We start from the raw sequence: 22,131 nt of genomic DNA, 5'->3' as shown, positions 1-22,131 counted from the left end.
ATTTTTTTATTCGAGAAAGGTCTAAGGTGTCTAGAGGTGTCTCCTGAATGACAGCCCGAGCTGCTGCTGGGGAGTCTGACCAATGACTGCCAGTGACCCTGCCCATGTGAAGTATTTGTCTGGCAGCTTAAGATGTGGAAAACCTTCACCGCAGTAGCCAATACAAATGGCTGCCACACAGATCAAGCCAATGGGAAAGAGTCTCCCAGCAACTTGCCTATCACCATCATCAATACCTCAGCTATTCTAAATGCTGCAAACAAGCAACTGAGACATGTAGAGATGGCTTCTGCAAGCTAGAAAAACAGCTGCAGCAGGATGGATGGGTTGGATGAGCAGGTCCTAGCTATGTCTGAGTGTGCACACTGTTCCCCAGGCAGTTAGCTTCTGCCAATCCCTATGGCACAATTCTTTACAGCACCCTGACAGTGTTGCCATTAACCCAGCCCAACACACTAGACTTCAAGATGAATGAAGACAAGGGCTGTCTGTCTGCTGTTGTTTGGCCCCATCTGGCCAGCACCTCTGCACTCTCCTCTCTTGGGTCCCCACAGCACATTGCCCAGGCCCCATCCCTTCTGCAGTGTTCCATCATCCATGCTGGTCTTAAGAATTCATAACATTTACAAAGTTTAAATCAGGTCTGTTAAACAACACAATTCCATTCTATGACTACTACGTGCACCATACCTATGCCTAAGCCTATATGCACAACCTCACATCTCTTCAGCCTTCCCCACACCTGTAGCTAGACTCTTCTGCACATTATACAGGCATTTAAGAGGTTCTCTAGCATTCTTTTCAATGTTATCAGATAATATACAATTCCTACCACTAGAAGTGCCATTCTTGTGCCCTTCAGCATGTAAAATATAGGTGTCTGAAATGGAACCTGTCCCCTTTGGGCCCTGAAAGAAACTGTGACTTCTGGAAGTCTCACATCAGTATCTTAGATACCCATCATTAAGGGAATAGTGTTTAAATCCAACCTACTATCTTTACATGTTCAAGTCAGGGAAGCTGAAATCCAGTCTAAATGCCCAAGATGCTACTCTGCTCTCCCCCTTGCCCATAAGCACATCCACATGAGCACCTCATCTCACCACTGGTAAGCACAGCCAAAGAGCAACAAGATGATAATCTCACTGGCTATGAAAGATGTCTGTACCCACTCTGGAAATCCATTAAGAGAATTTTACTTCTGAGCCAGCCTCAGAAACCCCTCAAATAGGGGACATCTGCCTCATAAGAAGGTGGCTGGTTTTGCCATGCAGGCTGTATACACGTCCACATGTGAAAAGATGTACACAGGGAATGGGTCAAAACGACACAGTGGGCTATGTCTGTTGTGAAAAATGTCCTTACAAGTAAATTGTCTGGGATTACTTTCATGTGAACAAGGGCTACTTGCTGGACCTCCAAATCATGCACCACCGATGTCCAGAAGACAGTCCATTGGAAAGGCTGCATTTGGGATGCATGAGGGAGTCTGCAGACCACAGTCACAGTGTGCTGGCTCATCTTAAGGAAATTTGCATCCCCTTCCAAGGTGCCTTGATGCAGTACCATCAGGCCTGTCCTTCAAAACTAGTCCATCCCATCAGACTATGCTCGTCTATTGGATTTCGCTACACGTCCCGGCACACGGGAGGGTGTCAGGGGACGCCATTCGCGCCTGCCGCTCCCGCCGCTCCCGATGAATCCGCGGGGCCTCCAAACTGGCACGGCACAGGCACAGGCGGGAGGCGACATGCACCGGCACGGACATCGAGCGTGCCCAGCGGCGGCTACACCCTGCTTTGTGCGAGCCCAGGAGGCAGCTCCGCCGCCGGCAGGGGACCGTTCAAGGCCGAGCAGAGTTTGGGCCAGCCTCTGTCTCCCCACGGCCCGGGGAGGGCGGGGAGCGGCGGCGGCCGCGGGCGGGACGGGCTGAGGGCGGCCCCGCTCCTCGCCCCTGCGCGTGGCGCCCCCCGGCGGCCGCCGCCGCTCCCCTCAGCTCCTGCGGCCGCGGCCCCGCCGGGACCCATGGCGCCGGCTCCCAGCGCTCCGCTCCGGCCCGGCTCGCACGGACGGGGTGAGGGGCGAGGAGGAGAGAGGAGGGAGCTTTACATCTAGGGAAACTAGCACGAATTGCACTACTCCACTACTGCTACCCAGCTGCTAACTTACACGGTGCTCGGTTAAGTACAAAGGGAACTACCGGAGTTAGCAACGGCTCCGACCGAGCACGCTCTAACTCCAATGTCTGCCCTGGGCTGTCCCAGGCATGGAGCTTCTCTTCACAAGAGTGTGTAGCTGCAAAACAAATGTAAGCGTTAAAATGATAAACAAACAAAAATTAGAAAGTAAAATAAAAACAACAAAGAAGTACAGACACACAGAGCCCCAGCCCCAGCCAGCACACAGACACATCCACATCCCAATAACTTCTACCTGCTCTCCTGCCTCTGTCACATCACTTGGGCCAGACACTGCTTGGCAAAGGCCAACTGGGCACTGGTGCACAGCAGGAATTACATTAATGCTGGAGGAAGGTTGAGGGCGACCTAAAACAATGGTCTGAGTAGTGACAGAGCAGCACGAGGGCAAATACAAGATGGGGTTAAAGAAAGTAGGGATATCCAAATCACTGCAAATCTCATCTTGGAGAGAAGCAAAGTGGGAGAACACGGACCCACTTGGCAGAGAAGTGGTTTGGCACTCCTCAGTGTACCAAGCAGGGCCTTGCTATGGCAAGAGGAAGGAATTAACAAGAGCAGTGATGGACAGCTCACAGCAAAAAGGACTTGAGAAGAGATCATTTCCCTTCCATTCTGGCTAGGCAAAACACCTTTCCTACTGCACCTTACAAACCAGCAGTCTGACATCCTTTGAGCTGCTTCAAAAACAAGTAACAGAGATGCTCCAACTGCTGCACTGTGTAACATACTGGTGCTGTGTGTACAAAACCAGGGAAATACGACAGGAAGAGACAGAAGAAGGCACACCTGGTTCTTCCTTCCTAGACTGACCTGAACAGAATCAAATACTCCAGATGTTCCCAGCTTACACTAAAGTTCTTCTACTATTGCTTTAAATAGTCAGGCAGCTAGTACAGTATGTCTGTGTAGGAAAAAGGCTGTGAATTCCACCTAGATTTTCTCCAACCTAATAGCTTTTTTCATATGCATTTTCAGAGTTTTTCAGCCACAGGCTCCTCTACAGAGTTAGCAAGTTCAGGAGATACCAGGCAGAACTTACTATAACTCATAGACCGTAACTCATAATTCCAGTCCTAGACTTCTTTTCCTCACAGCATTTGTATTCCGACTTACAACACCCATTGGCTCAACCTCTCCAGAATAAAAAGTGCCACAGAAGACAAGGTTCTGAACAAATACCTGTTCTGGATAGCTATCCAGCAGAGATAATTCAAATTTATTACCATGCTACAAAACCCTACTAACCATGGTACCAGCTGACTGAGCTAGCAAGACAAACACACAAGGTAAAGCTCACGACAGACAGATGCTCTTCAGAGACAACATTATCCCAGGATTTTCACTCAAAGCACCTGATAATGGCTTCAAAAATGCTTTGGGGTTTTTCAGGAGCCACAGCCTCCCTTTCAAAGCACCTTAAAGTAGTCTTGAAAAGGTGGTTTTTATTCCTTTGGTATTTCTGAGCACCATCCATGTCTGAGGTCCTCAGAAGTTCAGATAAGTGAGACTGAATTCAGTCTCATGCATCCCCTCCATAAGCAGACCTGAACCACTGACCCCATTTACCAAAAGGAAAACTAAGTGATGCAGTGACTTGCCTGAGGAAACCCCAAAAGGCAGTGTCTCTGCAGCGAACTCCACATCTCACTCAGATGAAAGCAAGGGAATGAATTTAGCTAGGATGAGGTTCTGGGTTTTTTTTCAGAAAGGGAAGGAAATGTTTGGAAAATTTCAGTGTGCAAAGGAGGGTATTTTGCAGGAAGGGAGATGATTTCTTGTTATTCTGGAGTACTGGAAATGAAAAATCAACATTTTGGAAGGAAGTTGAGGAAAGGAAAAATCTTAGGTAAGGAGAAATGGGAACGGTGGAGGAAGGGGTGTGAAAAAGATGCTGTGAAGCACTGCACCCCTGGACTTACTGGCTGAGAAACAGAGAGAAAGCTGGGACTGCATGGACTCAGTCTGTGTTTTGCTCTCACTGTGCCTCCGTCCTTCAAGCACTGAGCTGCCGTCCCCGGTGGAGAGAGGGGGAGCTAGCATGGCAGGGAATTAAAACACAAACACAAACAAAACACGCAAGTTCAGTAAATAAAAAAAGAGAAAGGAAATAGGAGAACATTAAAGAAACCACAATGCTGGGCACAAAACATGCAGGAGTATCCTCCAGGGCAAAGCCAAGTAGACAGCTCTACAACATGAACCTGCTGTGCAATTTAGAATGACACAAGGGCAAGGGGCGGGGAGGAAGAACGACGACACACACTGCCTTTAGCCCCACCACAGTGGAAACAACAGATTCCTGAGGCAACTGTCGCTGATGGATAAAGACAATGTCTCCTACAGCACAGCAGAGCTGATCCTGGTGTCAATTTAAAACAAGAAGCTGGCAGAGGAACTGCACAAGTACTTCCCTTTTCCAAGAGCTATGCAGAACAGTGAGAACTCCAACACTCCCAAACCTTTTGGTCTACTTAGTTTTGCTCAAATGCTTGCTTATCTTAAAATGTGGAAGGGCAGGAATGGAAAAGAAACACTGGTGAACACAGCTATGCTCAAAACTGGAGGACTAAAATTACCAGAGCTGGCCACAGCACAAACCACTACTGTGCAAACTCTTTCCCTCCCAGTCACCATTCAAATGCTCCCTTCTACTAAAATCATAACAAAACTTTCTAGCCTCTGCCAAAAAAACCAAAACACAATTTTGACCTGTAGGAATGTATCCCTATACAACTCTATACACTGACCAGCTGCCTTCCTCCCCACCTTCTGTTCCAGTCCTAGACTTCTTTTCCTTGCAGCGTTTGTATTCCCGACTTAAACACCCTTTGGCTCAGCTAGCTCAACCATGGGACCTCTCCAGAATAAAAAGTGCCACAGGAGACAAGGTTCTGGACAAATACCTGTTCTGGATGGCTATCCAGCAGAGATGATAAATCAAATTCATTACTGCACTACAAAACCCATCCAGCTCCCCTCCCTCAAAGCTAGGTTCTTAAACCACAGATTACTCTTTGGCAAAAAGGTGGGAGCTAGAACATTGTCCTGCAATGAGGCCAGGTCTTATCTGAAACAATCTGTGTTGCAGAGCTGATTCACTCTCTGGCAAGTGTTTCTGCTCCTTGTGATTCCTCAGAAGAGGAGCCAGCAGCTTGTGACATGCCACGGGAAAAGCATCAGGAGCTACCCCTCTGATAGAGGTGACATTGCTGCTACATCACAGGGTCAGCACTGATTTTTCCCTGGATATGTAACTCAGATGAGTTAGGAGAATTAGAATACCTCTGCCTCAAAATGCCAGTTATTAACACATTTGTCTCAGAATGCAAACTGCCTTCACCCATCCCAAACTTGCTTATTCAGGAAAATGTCTGCTCATCCTTTGTTAGGGAGGTTAGGCAAAAGACAGCTGTTCAAACAACATGAGCAGATATGGAACTTGGAGCTCCTTCATTTAAGGAGTTTTACAAGCACAGAATATTTATGAAATGGTCACCAAAAGGCATGAAATCTCTTCTCAGCCTCTCCCTCTACTGATATCTCAGTCAAGGACAACAGGCTGAGAATGATCTTCATCTTAGAAAAAAATAGACCCAAAGAGAAAAAAATAACAAGTCTTTGCATATCACAAAAACATTCCCAGAAAGGGGTGAAAAGGGAAACTGAGTAGTAAGAGAGAGGTTTCAGCTCCCCGTAATCTATAGGGAAGCACAAAAACACAAGGGGAGTCCAAATCTCAAGGGACTGGTAGGGATTTTCCACACTTAGAAATGGACTGGAGATGAACAGATTATGATATATGCAAGAAAATAATTCCAACTCTGAGACAAAAAAAATTAGCTCAGTATTTTATACCAGAGAGGCTAAGTCAGATGGTTCCCCAATACATAGTCCCACTGTGACAAGAATGACAGCGTCATGGCGAATTTATGAGATCAGTCAGACACAGAAATCTGGGAAGCTAGTTCAGGGCAATGACTGAACCTCTAGAATCCTTTGCCTACACTTAACTGTATTAGAAATTACAGGCAAAATACCTACCTTTCAGATCATCATCTTCAGTTGTGGTGTTACAGCTCTCTGTGGAACCCTGCGTGGTAGAACAGAGCATTACAAGGCATCAGTAGTCAGGAGCATGAGCAAATAGTTCAATTTCTTTGTGAAGAAAGATGGGGAAAAGCACAAAAATGTTGGCAGGGATGGAAAGGAGAGGATGATACAAGGAGGATTTGGATGTAAGCAGGTCAAATACAAAGCAAAACATAACAGCATCTCTGCTCAGCTTTTGCATGTTCAAGCCGTTGACCCAGAGCTTTTACAAGTGTAGAAGTTACCAAACTCTGTCAAACGAAATCTAATGAGAGTTGCTTCTGTTTGGAAGAATAGCCACAAGAAGCTAAAGAAGGGTTCCTAAGCTTTCTCAGAAGAAGTGTCCATTTGCAGAAGAAAAAAACATTGCATAAGTGCCTATATCTCCTGTTCCTCTTCCCATATATGAAACAGAGTGGTGGATATACACCACAATAGGAAAGATGTGTTAATATCTTAACGTTTGTTTTTACTCGGCCTGTTTCAGAGGTCTACTGCCATATAACACAACCTTCCTAGTCTATTGTCAGCAGTATTCAGGAGCATGCTACAAACCAGACATTGGGAAGGTAGAAACTGAATTAAGACACACGAAGACAAGAACAAGAGAGAAGCAGAGGTTTCTCTGGCAACACTCCCATCCCTTACCTTTATGCCATCTGTAGCATTATGGACAACAGTTGTTTGAGGCTCCTAGGAAAGGATGGAAGAATCATTAAACTCTAGCTCCAAAGCATTCTCTCATTTACTTTCACTCCCCAGCAAGTGGAGAAAAGGTAACTGACATTAAAAAAAATCAAATCAAATCACAAACTCCAAACAGCACACGTGTGCCTGCGTGCGTGTGCACACACTTCCTGCACAGGTTCCATTAAGAGAGAGGCTGCTCTAAAAGCTACAGTCACAAGGAGACAAAGACCCCAGCTTCCCTGCAACTGCCCCTAATTCCCAATTCGCTTCCAGAGAACCAGGCTGGCACAGACACCAGGGGGCAACCAAGCAGCCAGTCTGCACCCTCTGCATGAAGTAATGACCCCTCAGCAGCGTCCTCACTGAAAAATGCTTCAGAGGAGGAGAGGGGGAAGAAAGGGTAAGACTGGGCTGGGGCCTTTGTCTCCAGGTTTTTTGGAAAGGTTGCTGGGTATTTTACCCTAAAAAAGGGACATTCATAATTTCCATAATAAAAAAAGGATGAGCCAGACCACCTCAATGCCTCTCAGAGAGGAGTTGCTAAGAAGCTGTGAAAAAAGGCACATTTTTCTAGAAGTCTCTGAAATGAGCTCCAATTTCAATAATAACCATATTTAATAATTTAGAAAGGCTCTCTCGATATCAAAAACATCATGAACAAAGCTAGTGAAAGAAAAGCGGAAAATTATGAAGTGTCCCAAGAATCCTTCATCCTACAACAAAAACCCAAAGACAAATCCCACCCTCCCATGCCCCAAAAATGCCAAATCCAACTCTCCAGAAACAGACAACAAAGAGCAGCTACCAGGCCTAGGGGTGCTAACTAGCTCCTGCACTCATCCCTTCATTACCAGGACAAGACTTCAGGATCCTGCACCATCTCCTCCCACTGCTGTTTTCGTGCTGGGTGGCTCAGTGAGTGCACCAGGGCTAGTGCTGGGCAGAGCTGTACACTCACCCCCTGCACTGCTGCCTCATCTTCCACGGGCACTGAGGCAGGCCACACACCCAGGCTGTGCCATTCAAAGTACTTGGCACAGGCACTGTACTGGCACTGTAGAGCTGGTACACAGGCCAAACAGAAAATGCCAGCCCAGCAAGGCAGTGAGCTGCAGGAGATCAGCCACTCAACTGAGTAGGCCAAATAGGCCAGCAAAGGATTCTTCTAAAACCCCTTTGTCTGCCCTTTCTTCTCTGGTGTCCTGAAGTCCATCCTCCATTTCCTTAGTGGTGGAGAGTGGATGGAGCTCAACACTCTCTTCTTCCAAACCATCCTCCCCAAAGCCAGCAGGAACAGTTGAACGGGACACACAGAACTATAGAGGGGTGGCACACGGGGAAGTCCAGGCAAGCTGCGATCCCCACATCCAACCAGAGCTCTGCTCAGCACCCCCATCCCAAAGCCTGCGAGGCTGTGATCAGGCCCCACAGCAGCACAGGGACACAGACAGAACGAAGCCAAAACATAAGCTGAAACAGAGTGGCACAAGCAGCACTCAGGAAGGGGTTTGGGAGGAGAAGGGGAGAGGACAAAATCAAAATTAAACCAAACAGTAAAAAAAAATAGCGGTTGGGGAAGATACCATGGACGTCTGCACTGGGGGTGTTTCTTTTGCAGTGCTTACTATACTGGTTTTGTTGTTGCTCTGTGGCTGAGACAGAAAAACATGGTTTTAGTTCCCCTGCTGGGCAGCAGAGGCAGCAAGAAAATTACAGTATTGCTTCAACCCCAACCATCTCTTCAGACCCGACCCTCCCCACAGGCTCAATCACCAAGAAGAGGGAGGAAGGAGGAGTGTTGCTTGGATTGCTGGACATCATCCTTCCCCCAGAGGCAACAGAAGTTGTAAGGGATCTACCAAAATCCAAATGTGAATGAGCTGCTAGTGCTATAAGGAAGGAAAACAGAAGGCAAAAAGGCAGCAGCCCAAAGGGGTGGGGAGAATCCTGCAATGAGCACTAACAAAAATATCTGGTGAATATCTGGTCAAAGAAAATGAGAGATGGCAGCTGTCCTGAGAGAAAGAGACTACAGAAGCAAGAGACACACAGTAGTCATGGTCTCAAACAGGGCACAAATGGGATTCAAGTTTGAGGTGTTCCAAAGTATACAGAAACAGTTCTAGGTATGTGATAATGCTGCCAGTTCCAAACAATCTATTGATCCAAGTAAAAGTGTGGTCAGCCCTAGAAAAGGTAGAGGAAAGGTAATGTATGATTTGTTGTATCCCTGCTGTGACCTGAACAAAGAGACTTCGGGACCCAACTATTGAAAGGAATGGGATTGGGGCATAAGGAAAAGTCCATATAGTTCCATAAATAGGAAGTTCTCTGGATGGTGCCCAGCAGCTTTTCATCTTTCCCCTCTTCAGACTCTCTTGTAGCTGTGGTAGAAGAATAAAATCTCCATTTCCTGCATTCAGTACAGCACAACAGTGAGGCCTTTCCCAGCTTGCTGAAAAGAATCATCCCATTGAGTCATGTACATCAGGAATGAGCCAAGTCTATGTTTGTAGGAAGCCAAACCAGTGTCCATAAGTATAGAGTTCCTAGCCCACAAATCCAGCCCACACGAGGCTATGTCTCTTTTGCTGCTAGATGCCAGCAGCAAGGTCAAAATTGGCACTGCAGGAGCTCACTCACACTCTGTAGTTTACAGATCAGGGCACCTGATAGGAGCTCACCATAGTGTGCCCTCCTTGCAGTGGCTCTCTATCCCACTCAGGGAGTGCAAACTCATGCTGCAAAACATCAGGCCCTCATCACCACACCACAAACACCACAAAGAATGGAGAAGTCAAATGTTAAACTGGAAAACATCTGCCAAAGGTATAATTATGTCTTATAAGACTGAGACTTAAACACCTGCTAACAATTTGTTTTTTCTTCACAAGCAACATGTCTTGGCTTCACTATCCCTTTTGGAGAGGGAGAGAGGAGAAACAAAAGAGGAAGATGGGTTTGGTGGAAGGGGAAGGAAGTAGAAGAGAGAGAGGCAGGAATGAACTCTTTAGAAGTCCATGAGGAAAAAAAGAACACGTACACTCAAACTCCAGCCTAAGAAAGGATAAATACCACAGAAACTATGGTTCGCTGCCTCTCTCTATAAATCCTGCATTGCCCTAAGACTCTGGCCTTCCAAGAGTTTTGTTTTATGCATGTATTTCCAGCCTGATGGCAGAAGAGATGACAGGTCACTGTGGATGTCAAAGAGGAGCAGATCAACCTAAAAAATTAATCCCAAGCTATTTTGTGGCACAAACACAATCAAACTCCTCACAATGGTCCACACCCTCCACACAGCACTGAGGCTCGTGTACTTCTTCAGAAACAGTGATCCTAATGCAGAGATCTATCTTCCAAACCTCTTCCAGTGAGAAGAATGTAACCCATTTTTCTTAGTCCACTGGGATAAGAAGATAAAATTAGCATGAAAGAAGCTATACAAAAATAATTCCAGTGTTTTGGAAGGCTTTATAACTAAGGCCAAATGAGGAAAAAAACCCCAAAACAAAACCAAAACAACAACAAAAAAAAATCAGCAAAAAAAAAAAAAAAAAAAACAAACAAAAAAACCCCCAAAACCACAACAACAAAAAAACCAAGATCAACCAAAATCTAAAAAAACATCCAGGCAGCCACTGTTCCAAAAAAAAGTTGACAACAGCCTGTTAGGAGTGTTATGTTGCCTTATAAAGTGCAAACCCCCACACACCCAAAGCATACAGCCTGCCCTCCAGTCTGCACTGAGCACCCATCTCACCCGTGATATTCTTCCCCAGGCAGTGGGCTGAAGAAGACCAAGTATCATGTTTGCTAGTCCAGAATTGGATAGCATTTTACTATAGCATAGTGTCCCAATGAAATTAGAGGCAGCTTAGCCTACACATTTTTCACAGCTCTTTCTCAGGTGAAGGAAGGTATCTGACATATTGAGCTTCCTGCACACACTCATATCAGGTGGCCATCTAACCAACTGCTCCTCCCTGGAAAAAGCCTTCCCTTCCCAGAAGTGCAGGCAGCACAGTCAACTCTTACCCCTCCTTCCCCCCTGCTGCCAACCAACGTCAGTCACTGGCCAGGGTACAATCCTTGGTAATTTTGTACAACTCAAGTTAAAAGAGGCCAATTCACCTAAAAAGGTGCTAGGCCCTTCTTAAGGTCTGTAACATGATTAGTTTCGGCACAGAAGTTGGCAACATTTCCTGAGCTCGACAAGAGACAGACAGACAGGCATGAACAGCACAGAGGGTGCAAGAGAAAGAAAACAGGCCAGTGCTCATATCATAGGGACACACACATGTAGCCCTACAAGAAAGGAACTACCAACACAGGGGCTGTCTCTGGGTATTCAGCCACTTTCACTGCTTCCATGTTTTCAGAGGCTGATGCTTACATGGTTTACATATCCCGCCTGCTTTAAAACAACAGGCAAAGGGAATTTAAGTATTGCTGGCAGGGGGCAGAAAAAAAGGGCAGGAAAGGCACAGTGGACTTCTGCCCTGCATAAAGGCAGGGCTGGTGAAAAATCACTCACTTCAGGTTTTCAAAGCAGTACTTTGGGATTAGGTTTTTTTGTGGGTTTTCTTACACAGTTTTAAGGTGTCATTGAAAGAAGAATAGAAGTATCTTCCATGTAGTAATACAGAAACAATTTTTCTGTTTTCTTGGTACTATAACATTCCCACTTCTATCCGAAACAGGGGAGAAATATTTTCTATTATTTTTCTGCACGTAGGAGATAATACAGTAATTATTTTTTGTACTTTAGTTACTGTTCATACCCCGGTGTCAAAGTGTGTCATTGGGCTGTGTATGACTTCTGACAATATGACACTGGCCAATTTCCTCTTTGGACCCTTGAGAGTGGATTTGACTACTTTTTTGACAAATTCTGTAAATGTCAAACACCTTGATGGATGAAAAAGGAAATGAACAGGACAGGGGAGGCAGTTACTGGGTATTTGGTAATGCTGGGATACATAAACAAGATCAGGACAAAAGGAAGTTTTGCATTATAAAGGCTCTGACAAACCTTTTCAGTAAGTATGCTAAAAAAAGAAGTGACTGGCAGCTCCGAGCTGCCCAGTGGTGCTGTGCCCACACATTTCATCACAACAGTGGAGCCCCATCAGTCTCTGCCACATTTGGAGTGACTCCCAATTTGTTCTACACTGCAAGGCTCCTATCAAGGATGACAGCACCAACACCAGGCAAAGCACCTGCTCCTCTTTTTGGCACCTCTGCAACAGAATCACAAGGCCTCGTGTCCAGGCAAGGCATACACCTGCTCTGCTGAGCCCAGGAGAACCACTGCCTTTTTTTGTTTCACACTCGGAGCAGGCAAAGTCAAACTGTGTTGCCAGGAGTTGGATTTTCTGCACAAAATGGGAGCTGTATGTGGCCAGAGGATCACAGAGCCCTTTTTGTGAGGACATGGACCCTTGAGTGCACACTGATCCCCCCTGCCACCCCCCTGCACGGACATGCTATGTAGGGTGATGAGCACAAGCCGAGCGTGCATGGCATGGAAATGGCGGAGGCACGAATCGCAGGCAGCTTACGGGAGGTGCTCACCATCAAATGCACACTGGAGCTCGACTTCCTTTTCTGGACACATCATTGAGAGAGGGAAAGAGAAGGGAAGAGAGGAGATGAGAAGAAAAGCACAGAAACTATTCACACATTAGTGTGCCAGCAAGGGCCCCCCTGCCAATAATGCTCCCCTGAGGCAGGTATAAGCAGCAGCAGAAAGGCAGAGACACAGAAAAAAGGAACAGAGAGAGAAGTCACCATTAAAGCACATGACTACACACCAGGGGAAAGGGCAGGGCTGAAGACCCCCATCCCCTCAAACACTGAGGTCAGAATATAGGTGCCCAACACACTGGTATAATGGAAAAATAGATAGTAATATATATATGCACAAGATACAAGGGGGTGTCTCTCTGTGCTCTCCCACCTCAGAAAATGGGGTGGTTTCCACAGCCAAACTGAAGAGGTAGGGAGAAACCCACTGTGTGTTCACATTTGGAAGATGCAGAGGTGTGTTTGTAACTCAAATTAGAGGGCAGAGAGGAGGCCACAATGCAAAGGCACACGCAGGGGCTAAAGAAAGAAGAAGGAACTTGTGTGCATAGCATAGCATAGGAGAAAGGCTCCCTCACTCACATAGAATTTGGGGCTGATTGGAGAGGTAAGGTGCACTAATGCTCAAACAAGAAAGACAGAAGCACTCAACAACCAGAACACTTTGCACTCTCAGATATTGGGAGAACAGATTCAAACACTACTCAGCCTTCTTGGACTCTACACTTGTTCAATGGCATCTTTAGTCATCTTCAAGACACCTTCACACCAAACTGCACCCTCCAGTACATGAGGCTCAGCATGCATTTCCCTCCTCTTTCACTAAACACTTAGTGTCCTCCTCCAGTTCAAGCTGAGCCTGGCAGGTCTTTCAGCATTACAGTGCTACACCCGCTCCTTGCTGTCTCCACGTACATTTTCCACCTGCCCTTCTCCTTCAGAACTATCTAGCCTATTTCTCTGCTGCTTACTACAGTCTAGCCCACAGAGTGGTACAGGACAGCACACCTCCCGTCAGTCCAAACCCATGATGCCGTGGGCTCAGTCCTGCAGCTCTGGACTCCTGCACACTACCACAGCACCCCCTGGAGCAGCCTGTGAGCACACAACAGGCCAGGGAGTTGGAGCTCCCCACTTCACACACTTACTGAGCCTTCACAGCCTCCACCTTGAATATTGCCTTCATCCCTGCTACCCTCACACCACAGCTCGAGCACACAGACTGGCATGTCTTTGAAAGCAGAAGTGCCCAGGTTCACCTCATGCCCAGAAGCACATTCTTCATCACACCATACAGTCACATAGCACTGCATGAACAGACTCAAACTAGCAAAGCTTTTGCCTCATCTGATCTTTAATTTCAGTACAGACAGACTGATCTGTTCAGCATTTTTCTCACTAATTCTCCACTTCATGGAGGCACAACACAGGGCTTGCCATTACATGGTTTACAAATTTGTGTTTCTTCTAATTTCTTTCAGGACAGTTTAGCTTCTCCACAGGCTTTTCCTCAAGCTAGAACTAAAATAGCATGTACTACCAGTGCATGAATATAATGCTTAGACCATCATCAACAGAGAAATCTTTGTACCCCATCACAACAGGGAATTTTTAACTGGGAAAAGTGGAAATTCATACCAATGAAAAACTTCAGTTTTTACTTTTAATGTATCCTGTAAGCTGCAGCAGACAAAAAGAGACTATATGGATACTGAGGTAAACCTGTCTCTGAGAAAGATGGTCTCATTTGAAATTCATACAGACTTCCAGTAAGTTACAAAAAAAAAGAAAATAGGGACAGAAAACGTTAAGATACAAGCAAAAGGTTCAATATGAAAAGAATCAACCAAGCCATGCAGAAAACAAACACCCTCCTACACAGTGGCACAAGTAACACTGACACAGGAGGAAACAACTCTCTGTAGATCAGAACTTAATTAGAGTACAAACTAAATTTAAAACAGTGTTAGTCTATTACGGGGCCTGATGTAGTGTAGAAATCCCAGAAAGCACATTATTACTGGCTACTATAATAACACAGGGAATAAAAGCTAGGTTGGCAGTATGAAAAAGAAAGGAAGTGAGGTCTGTGTTATAAACAGAGCATGAAAGTACTACCAAAACACAAGACAGGTTAGATAATGCCAACATGAGGCACTGGCAATAAGTGCTAAAGCATCAAAATTTATTAAGTCAAATCATACACAAGGAAGTTACTGAAACCAGATCAATGTCCCAATACATCTTAGCAGCTGCATCAGAACCATCTATTGCTACCTTCCCAAGGTGACTAGCTGAGTGAGCAAAGCTTTTTGTTCTTGTAATGTGACTGCAACTCAGCAAAGTAAAGAGAACAGAAGCTTAATTGCAGAGTACTCTTTTCCTTTCATAACACAGATACCTCTCTAAGAACGACTAGGCAGGGCAGGCATGTCCCAGGGAATGAAAAAAAATTGTTAAAGGCAGACACAACCTATGGTAAAATACCTCACTGGTCACTTTAAGGGTTTCCCTATGCCTGAGTAACAAAACATTCTCTCAAAGCACTACAGACAACAAACCTAGGGATGAATGTTCCTTACAGTTCTATTTTTACTATGTGTGTGAATTCATCTTAAAAGAGAAGCAGATTCTCTACATTGAAACTTTAGGTAAGAGTCTTGCTTTAGGTGACAATCAACAGAAGTCAGCAGGAGACAGAAGACAATCTGAAGAATCACTTTCTCTTCAGCATGGCAGCAACACTAGAAATGGTGAGCATAAATCATTCCACAGCACATACTAAAACATACTATAAGAAGTAGAGTGATTCCAAGCAAGGTCCCATTCACAGTCCTGGGAATTTAACATGGCTATTTTTTTTTACTCACAGCTTCCTGTGTTTCCATCTTGTACATACAGTTCTCCCCCAGCCTAATACTGACAGTATTTATGTTAAAATACCATGCTTGCAGCAACTCATATTCCTATGGAGAGTATAGTCATTTCAGAACTTAAGGTAGGAAAAAAAAGTTGGACTAAAAGCAGATCATCATAGTGAGAGTCATCTTGAACCAGCAAATTTGAGGTTCTATTTCTACTTCTGCTTTAGCCCTTTTGTGTGACGCTGAGCAAATAATTTAATCTTTGTCAATCCATCTTCTCTCTTGCCCTTTTGCCAGCTTGTCTATTTAAATTGTAAGCTAAGAGGCAGGGATTTTCTGCTTAGCCAACACTAGCTAAGCACATTGGACCCTTGATCTCTGTTGGTGTTTCTAGGCATTACAACAATGCAGTGAAAAACTGAATGCATCAAAGGTGGATATAATGTGCTACTGGATGCCAGCACTTAAACAGATCTGAAGTACTCTCCAGGTGTCTAGCATAACACAGTTCAGCACAAAACTCTGCTGTTCAGGTGAACTTGGGTTATCCCTGTTTAGCTTCATCATAAACAATCTTTAAACAGTGTGGCTCTAAGATTATAACAAGTCCAGATACAGAGATAGGAGCATTAACTCCTGTTGGTCACTGTGAGAACGTTACATGATCCCTGCAGATTTTATAGGCTGCTTCACCTTGCTACTGTGCCTTCTCTGTTTAAGGCATGCTTTCACCAACTGCTTCCCAGCAGCCATGCCAGTTAACTGAGCATCCTTCCTTCCCCACATACTCTTTTCTGGGTAAAGGGCAGGGAAGGCTGGTACCTATCAGGCATAAAATGTACACTTACTGCAATATTCCTTACAAACAGCAGAACAATTGGTATTTGGTACCTCTTTGAAGTTATGTAATATATAGGGCAGATTTTAGAATATTAACCTTGTTAAACTAAATAAATGGATTTTTCCTCTTTCAGTTGAGTTCTCCTTTCAGCTGTGCTCTTCAGCTTTTACAGGGAAAGAAAACAGAGTGCATGTGGCAGAAAGGTAAGGTAGAAAATTAACACACTTAACAGAGCATTGCAAGTGAATCCCACAGCATACTCCACAATTTACTATCTACTTAGAGTGTTAACAGTGGGCCTGAGGAACATTATTGATGTATTTTTTTTGTAAATCCTAGTCACAAACCCAAGTGGTCAGAAGTAAGTAAGAAAGTGAAAAAGAAACTGGCAAAGAGCTTAGAGAAGGACCAATTTAAAAAGAATTACAATTACATGCTTAACTGAAAAGAAGACTTTGTACATTAAAAAATTCCGATTATAGAAATGGGTCTTACAGGCTCTGCTAGAACTGGAAATACACACACTCTCTCACACCAGTAAGAAGTGAAATACCCCTTCGGAAAAAAGGGAACACAACTCTCTTTGAAATGCTACCCAGAGACAAAAAAAAAAAAATCGGCAGTATGACTGTAACACTAACTACAGGGAGCCCAGACCCTGACAAGCTTTGAAGAAGGACACTCAGCATAAAGTGTCCTTAATCTTCATCCAGGTGTTTGCCCCATCCCACTCCTTAACCCCTCTCTCACCTTGCAGTAGATGGCAACTCCAGATTACAGTCAGAAAGGGGAACAAGAAAGCAAATAAATTTGATTTGAAACTATCTAAAGTAAATTTTAAAATGATAGATGCACAATGTTGCTCATAAATTAAGAATCTTTAAAAAATACCTGGGACCTACAGTGATGACCACAAGATATGTGGTATGTTACAGGGGCTCTGCAACTCGTCACTCAGTATCTTCTGGCCTCACTTTCTGGATTTGAAAGCAGAAAACCATATTCCTTGAGGATAAAACTTGGGCCTTCCTGCTGCTACTCCAACAGCTTGGATCCAAATTCTGCTTGAAGAAAATGAGTGCAGCACTACTGTTTGGTGAGCAGGCAGAATTTAAGATTCAAGGCAGTTTAAATCATTCATTATTTAAGATAATGGAAAAGTTCTCAAGTGCCAAGCTGATGAAATATCTAGCAATTAGCAGAATTAGTACTTGAAATAGAAGCAACTGTGCAAAATGAAAACCAGGAATGCTTCAAATAAAATTTGGAAAGGAATTTGCTGGAGGAGAGGGTCATATCCATGGAAATTTATCTAAACAACCCCAGTGTGGACACATTAGTACTGGAATAAAAAAAAAAAAAAAGTTTCTTTCCTGTCCTCCCCTCATGATTTCAGCTTCTCACACTGGATTCCAGAATGGTCAGATCCAAGTAAAATGCAGGTATCCTCATTGCTTTAGTGCTAAACTTCCTTTAGCGAAAGATTTGACCCCATTGCTAGAGAAACAAAATCTAGGTCTTTTTTTTTTAATGCATCAGCTCAACACAACTCACACTAGAGATGCTCATATCACCACGTATGACTGTTAAATCATTCCTCTCATTTACGCTAAGTCAGCAAGTACATGCTGTACCTTGCATCAGAAATTCACCAACACACATTTTCACGGATTTATTGGGAATAAAGCATGAGAAAGATGTATCAGTCTCACTCAAGCTTGTGTAATACTATGCAATAGAAATTCCTACTATCCTTGTCAAACAATGCGGAATTCTAGCACAGATAGCTCCGAATACCAGCCAAAAAAGGGCAAAGTTACCTTGAATGGAGAAAAAAAATAACACGAACTGGTGGTTCTTTTTTTCTCAATGTCTTTAAAGCCATTAAGTTTTACACTAGTGTAATAATCTTTTTGTGGAAGAAATACTCTTTCCATTCTTATCTACTTTGTGGATATCTGTGACAACAGTCTTATGGTGCATAGTCACCCTGGATCAGATAAAACCAGTGAAGAAACGGAAACAAATTTTCTCTCAAACCTCCATAAAGAGTTGATTTCCAAAAAGGTTGTAAGAGACAAGCAAATAGAAAACTCAACAATCAAAAAAACCAGTCTTCTTATCTGGAGGAAACATGATAACAGCCTAACCAGATGGCATGTGGTCAGCAGCAGACTACAGTTAAAACTACAGCATGCAGTGCTCGTTCTAAACCTACATCTGATGTAGAATAATTTATATAGGAAGTGGGAGTGAAAAGGATACCACAAAGCTGAAAATCTGGTTGGTGTTCAAGCCACGGTATTTGTGCTCTGCACTCCTGCAATGGGCAGAAAATCATTTGCCACAAGTAAGACAGATGCTCTTACCTCAACCAGACACTGGTACAAGTTGTTTGTCAGAACTGTACAGGGTGAGAAAGTGAGTGGAGCTAAAATTACAAGTTTCCTGCATAAGGAGCAACACATGACAACTATGCTGGTTACAGTGGTGAGGCCACCAACCAGTGACCAGCACAAAGTCTGTCCCAGCAGTCAATGGGCCAAGTACTTCTCCAACAAGAAAATGGATATGGTAAAAGTCTACACATCTAATGGGATGCAGCACCCATTACAGTAGGGCAAGGAAAGAGATAAGCATGTAGACACAGAAATCCTACAACAGAAGTGTTAAGGATGTCCTACAAACACACACACAGACCATTACACACTCTCTGTCTTGTCCAAGCTTAGCACTGGGGGAAAACAACTTGTACTTTTAAAAGTCTGTATTACTGAACAGAAGAGTAACTCAAAACAGGAGTTTTAATAAGAAATACACGATTTATTCCTGAGTTCTAACACTTAGAGAAACGAAGACTCAAAATCCGTACCTGAAGGTAGACACCATTTAGGGAAAATAGAAAACTTAAACACCTCTCCTGGAGGCCCTCAGCCCAGGCTGAATATGAGCAATGCACCTCATAGACAGCACTGGGATTCACACTGCAAAGCCAGGCTGCTGTAACACTTTGGAGGGAGGAAGCTGCATGCAGACTCTTGACTGCAGGTCTCCAGTGTCCTGCAGAAGCAGTGGTTTCCAGAGGACAATCTCATTCACCATGAAAAGAGAATGTTATGCTCTCTTAATATACCTTCCACTTTATCAAAGTATTCAATTACACATACTAGAAACAACATATACAGCAAAGGGCTGAAGAAAAGTACATCCAGAATTATCCTTTTCACAGAAGAAGACATTGTGTAGTCCATGAACCAAATACCACAAGCCTTCTATGGAGCTGGAAGGTTCTAACATACAGGGTCTCCTTGTAACTACATTACCAGGAAGTTGTGCTTCAAGATTTAGGTGTACATCCTTTGTCCATTTGTTGAATGTTTTAACCCAAGATGTGACATCCCAGAAAGCTTGTTAGAAACCAAGAATCCTAAGAAGAAAGCGACTTTTTTTCCCAGAGAGGTAACAAAACTATGTAGACATGTTAATACCTGCTTTTTTTCCAATTACTTCTCCCCTGCCTCATTGAGATTTTGAAGCAAGCACCTGTTGGTTTTCACAACATTTGGGATAATCCATTCATATTCCACTGAAATTCTACTGTAACGTTTAAAATATCAACAGATGCAACAACTCTAACACACTTGCTGTATTAGTGTGCATATGTTCAGTGCATGTCTGTACAAGAAGCAGGCTAGTGCAATGGTCAAAAGCTCACTCTTGCAGGCACATTTCAAAGACAAGAACCCTAGGGCACGAACAGCATTTTGATCAAAAAAATAAACTCCAAAAACTGGATGCCAATATGGCAGAATACTGCAGAACTGTAAGAATGCATGTTTTATTAGAGCAGTCCCCAGAACAAACACAACTCTTCTGAAAATACCTCTTTTCCCAGCAGCCTGCTTGTACTGTGAGCCCTTTGAGAACAAATCCTCATTAAAATGGAAAAGGGCTCAGAGAGTGTGAGAGAACAAGTGTGCTGGTCCTACAGTGTGAATGTCAGCCCCCCAGCACGGGGAGAATGAAGACTGCCCACAGGGCTAAACCAGGAGATGAACTGCTCCACCTGAGCTGTGGAGAAAGGTTTGGACTTCAAAGGAAAATGCAAGCAAATAAACTCAGCTCTTCTTTTCCATGTGGAGGACAATTATCCTTCAGAACAGTTAGGGGAGACTATGCTGTAGCCTTTTTGTCTCTCTCCAGTATCAGATGGTAAAGGGCTGCTGCCTGCAACAACAGAACCTTGGCAAGGGACTGTGTGACCTCCAGTAGTAAATGATGACCATGCAACACAAAGACTGACATTGAAGTGGGGAAAAAATAATTCACTTCAGAAGGGAACAGGAGAGTGCCTCAACCTCAGGCACACAAACTGAACTTTTACACAATTCTCAGTTTCCATTCTGGCTCCTCCTTCCCCACCCTTCTTCCCAGCTCTACCTTCAGCATCTGTCCAAGTGATGCCCAAGAAACTTCCATGGGGTCTGCTGGGTATATCAGTCACTCACAATTGCTCTGTGCAATTTTCATAGTCAGAAGCACTGAACAGAACAGACTAATTAGAGGCATGTGTCACAACTGAGCAAGTCCTTGGTCTTTCTAATCCAGTGTGGATCAGTTCTGCATACAGCACAGAAAGGGGAAAAGGAATTCCTGCTGCTGCAACAGTGCACTCAGCTAGTTATGCATGTAAGGGACACTAAGATCCCACCCAGGGTTCCATAACAGGACACTGATTATAGCAATCCCAGCCACAGGACAGGGCTGTGATTTTATCCTAGAAGGGGACAGGCACCAAAGAGAGTGGCTGCCTTCTGTTCAGATGGTGGGAGAGGCAGTGAAATGGCAAAGCAATAACTTACCTTCACTCCATCTGACTTCTTGTTCAGCAGGCTTTTGGCAGCTGTGGAGAGAAGCAGAAGTAGGTCAGATTTTGGTTTCAAGACTATCCTCTCTCTCTCCTCCCTCACTTGCTTCAAAAATACATGAAACTGCAGGACAACCATCTTGCTAATTCCTCTCTAGCAGCAAGAGACCTGGAAAACAGGCCAAGTCACTCATCAGATTCATCCTGATAGCAAAGGGTCATCTATCCTATCTATTGTTCACTTATTCAGGCAAAATACACTTTCACCACCTCAAGAAGACCAAGTCTCAAATGGTAATTTACAGCTTCTCTGCCAATCCTCCACTCACACACTATGACCCCATCCAGAAGTGTCAGCAGTTACAGGGGAAAAAGCTTAAGAAACCTGTCTGATTATTGCAACAGGAAAAAGGCTGCACCTGTAAGTGCAGCCATTCACATAACAGACATGATTTATAAAGGGGGTGCTGATAACACAGAAGCCTTCTAATTACTGTTATTCACCGTTTCTCTGGGGATAGCTGGAGAACTAAAAAAAAAGGGACTGAAAAAGTGCAAAAGGCAGCATCTGAAAACTGTTAGAAAAAGGAAGAATGACAAAAGACACAGGGAACTAGGCTGAATTTCTTCATTGAAAGATAAAGATGCTCTGCTGTGCTCAACTTGAACAAGTGGCACGACCAATGAAACTACAAGAATGATAAGCACAGAGAGCCCACAACAAATGCCTGGCAGAAGGCACACTTGGGAGTGATGGAGGAGCTGCTCCATCTTTATAGCAAAGTGGTCTATTAGCAATGACTGCCAACAGCAAGACCCCATCTACAACTTCAACAGATATAAACCATTTCTTATCTACCTATGAAGAATGTATTCAGTTCTATCTACTTCTGTAAACAGCATGCAAGACAACTACTGTACCTACACATGCTATGGCTCTCCTAAGAGGCTGCTGGGAAGCTTATGGGTCTGGGCAGCTGGGTTTTAGGT

At 44.2% G+C, this 22,131-nt stretch overlaps 1 protein-coding gene across 14 annotated transcripts in view; it reads right to left on the bottom strand.

The window, feature by feature from the left end:
- The window catches only part of CAMK2G (calcium/calmodulin dependent protein kinase II gamma), a 119,309-nt gene that overhangs the window by 7,552 nt on the left and 89,626 nt on the right, over positions 1 to 22,131 (bottom strand). The window contains exons 13-19 of one of the 14 annotated variants that reach the window (XM_088168952.1): positions 21,137 to 21,177; positions 12,558 to 12,590; positions 8,564 to 8,632; positions 6,939 to 6,983; positions 6,243 to 6,291; positions 4,121 to 4,234; positions 2,170 to 2,295 (exon numbers count right to left, since the gene is read on the bottom strand). In XM_088168952.1, the coding sequence (XP_088025078.1) occupies positions 2,170 to 2,295; positions 4,121 to 4,234; positions 6,243 to 6,291; positions 6,939 to 6,983; positions 8,564 to 8,632; positions 12,558 to 12,590; positions 21,137 to 21,177 (477 nt within the window). The remainder of the gene's footprint in view (positions 1 to 2,169; positions 2,296 to 4,120; positions 4,235 to 6,242; positions 6,292 to 6,938; positions 6,984 to 8,563; positions 8,633 to 12,557; positions 12,591 to 21,136; positions 21,178 to 22,131) is intronic. The other 13 variants (XM_014879910.2, XM_088168953.1, XM_088168955.1 and 10 more) reach the window with 13 other exon arrangements.

The sequence above is a fragment of the Sturnus vulgaris genome, chromosome 8 (genome assembly GCF_052056855.1).
Source record: "Sturnus vulgaris isolate bStuVul1 chromosome 8, bStuVul1.hap1, whole genome shotgun sequence".
In the NCBI taxonomy this organism is placed as follows: domain Eukaryota; kingdom Metazoa; phylum Chordata; class Aves; order Passeriformes; family Sturnidae; genus Sturnus; species Sturnus vulgaris.
This window is presented reverse-complemented; position numbering and strand designations above follow the sequence as displayed.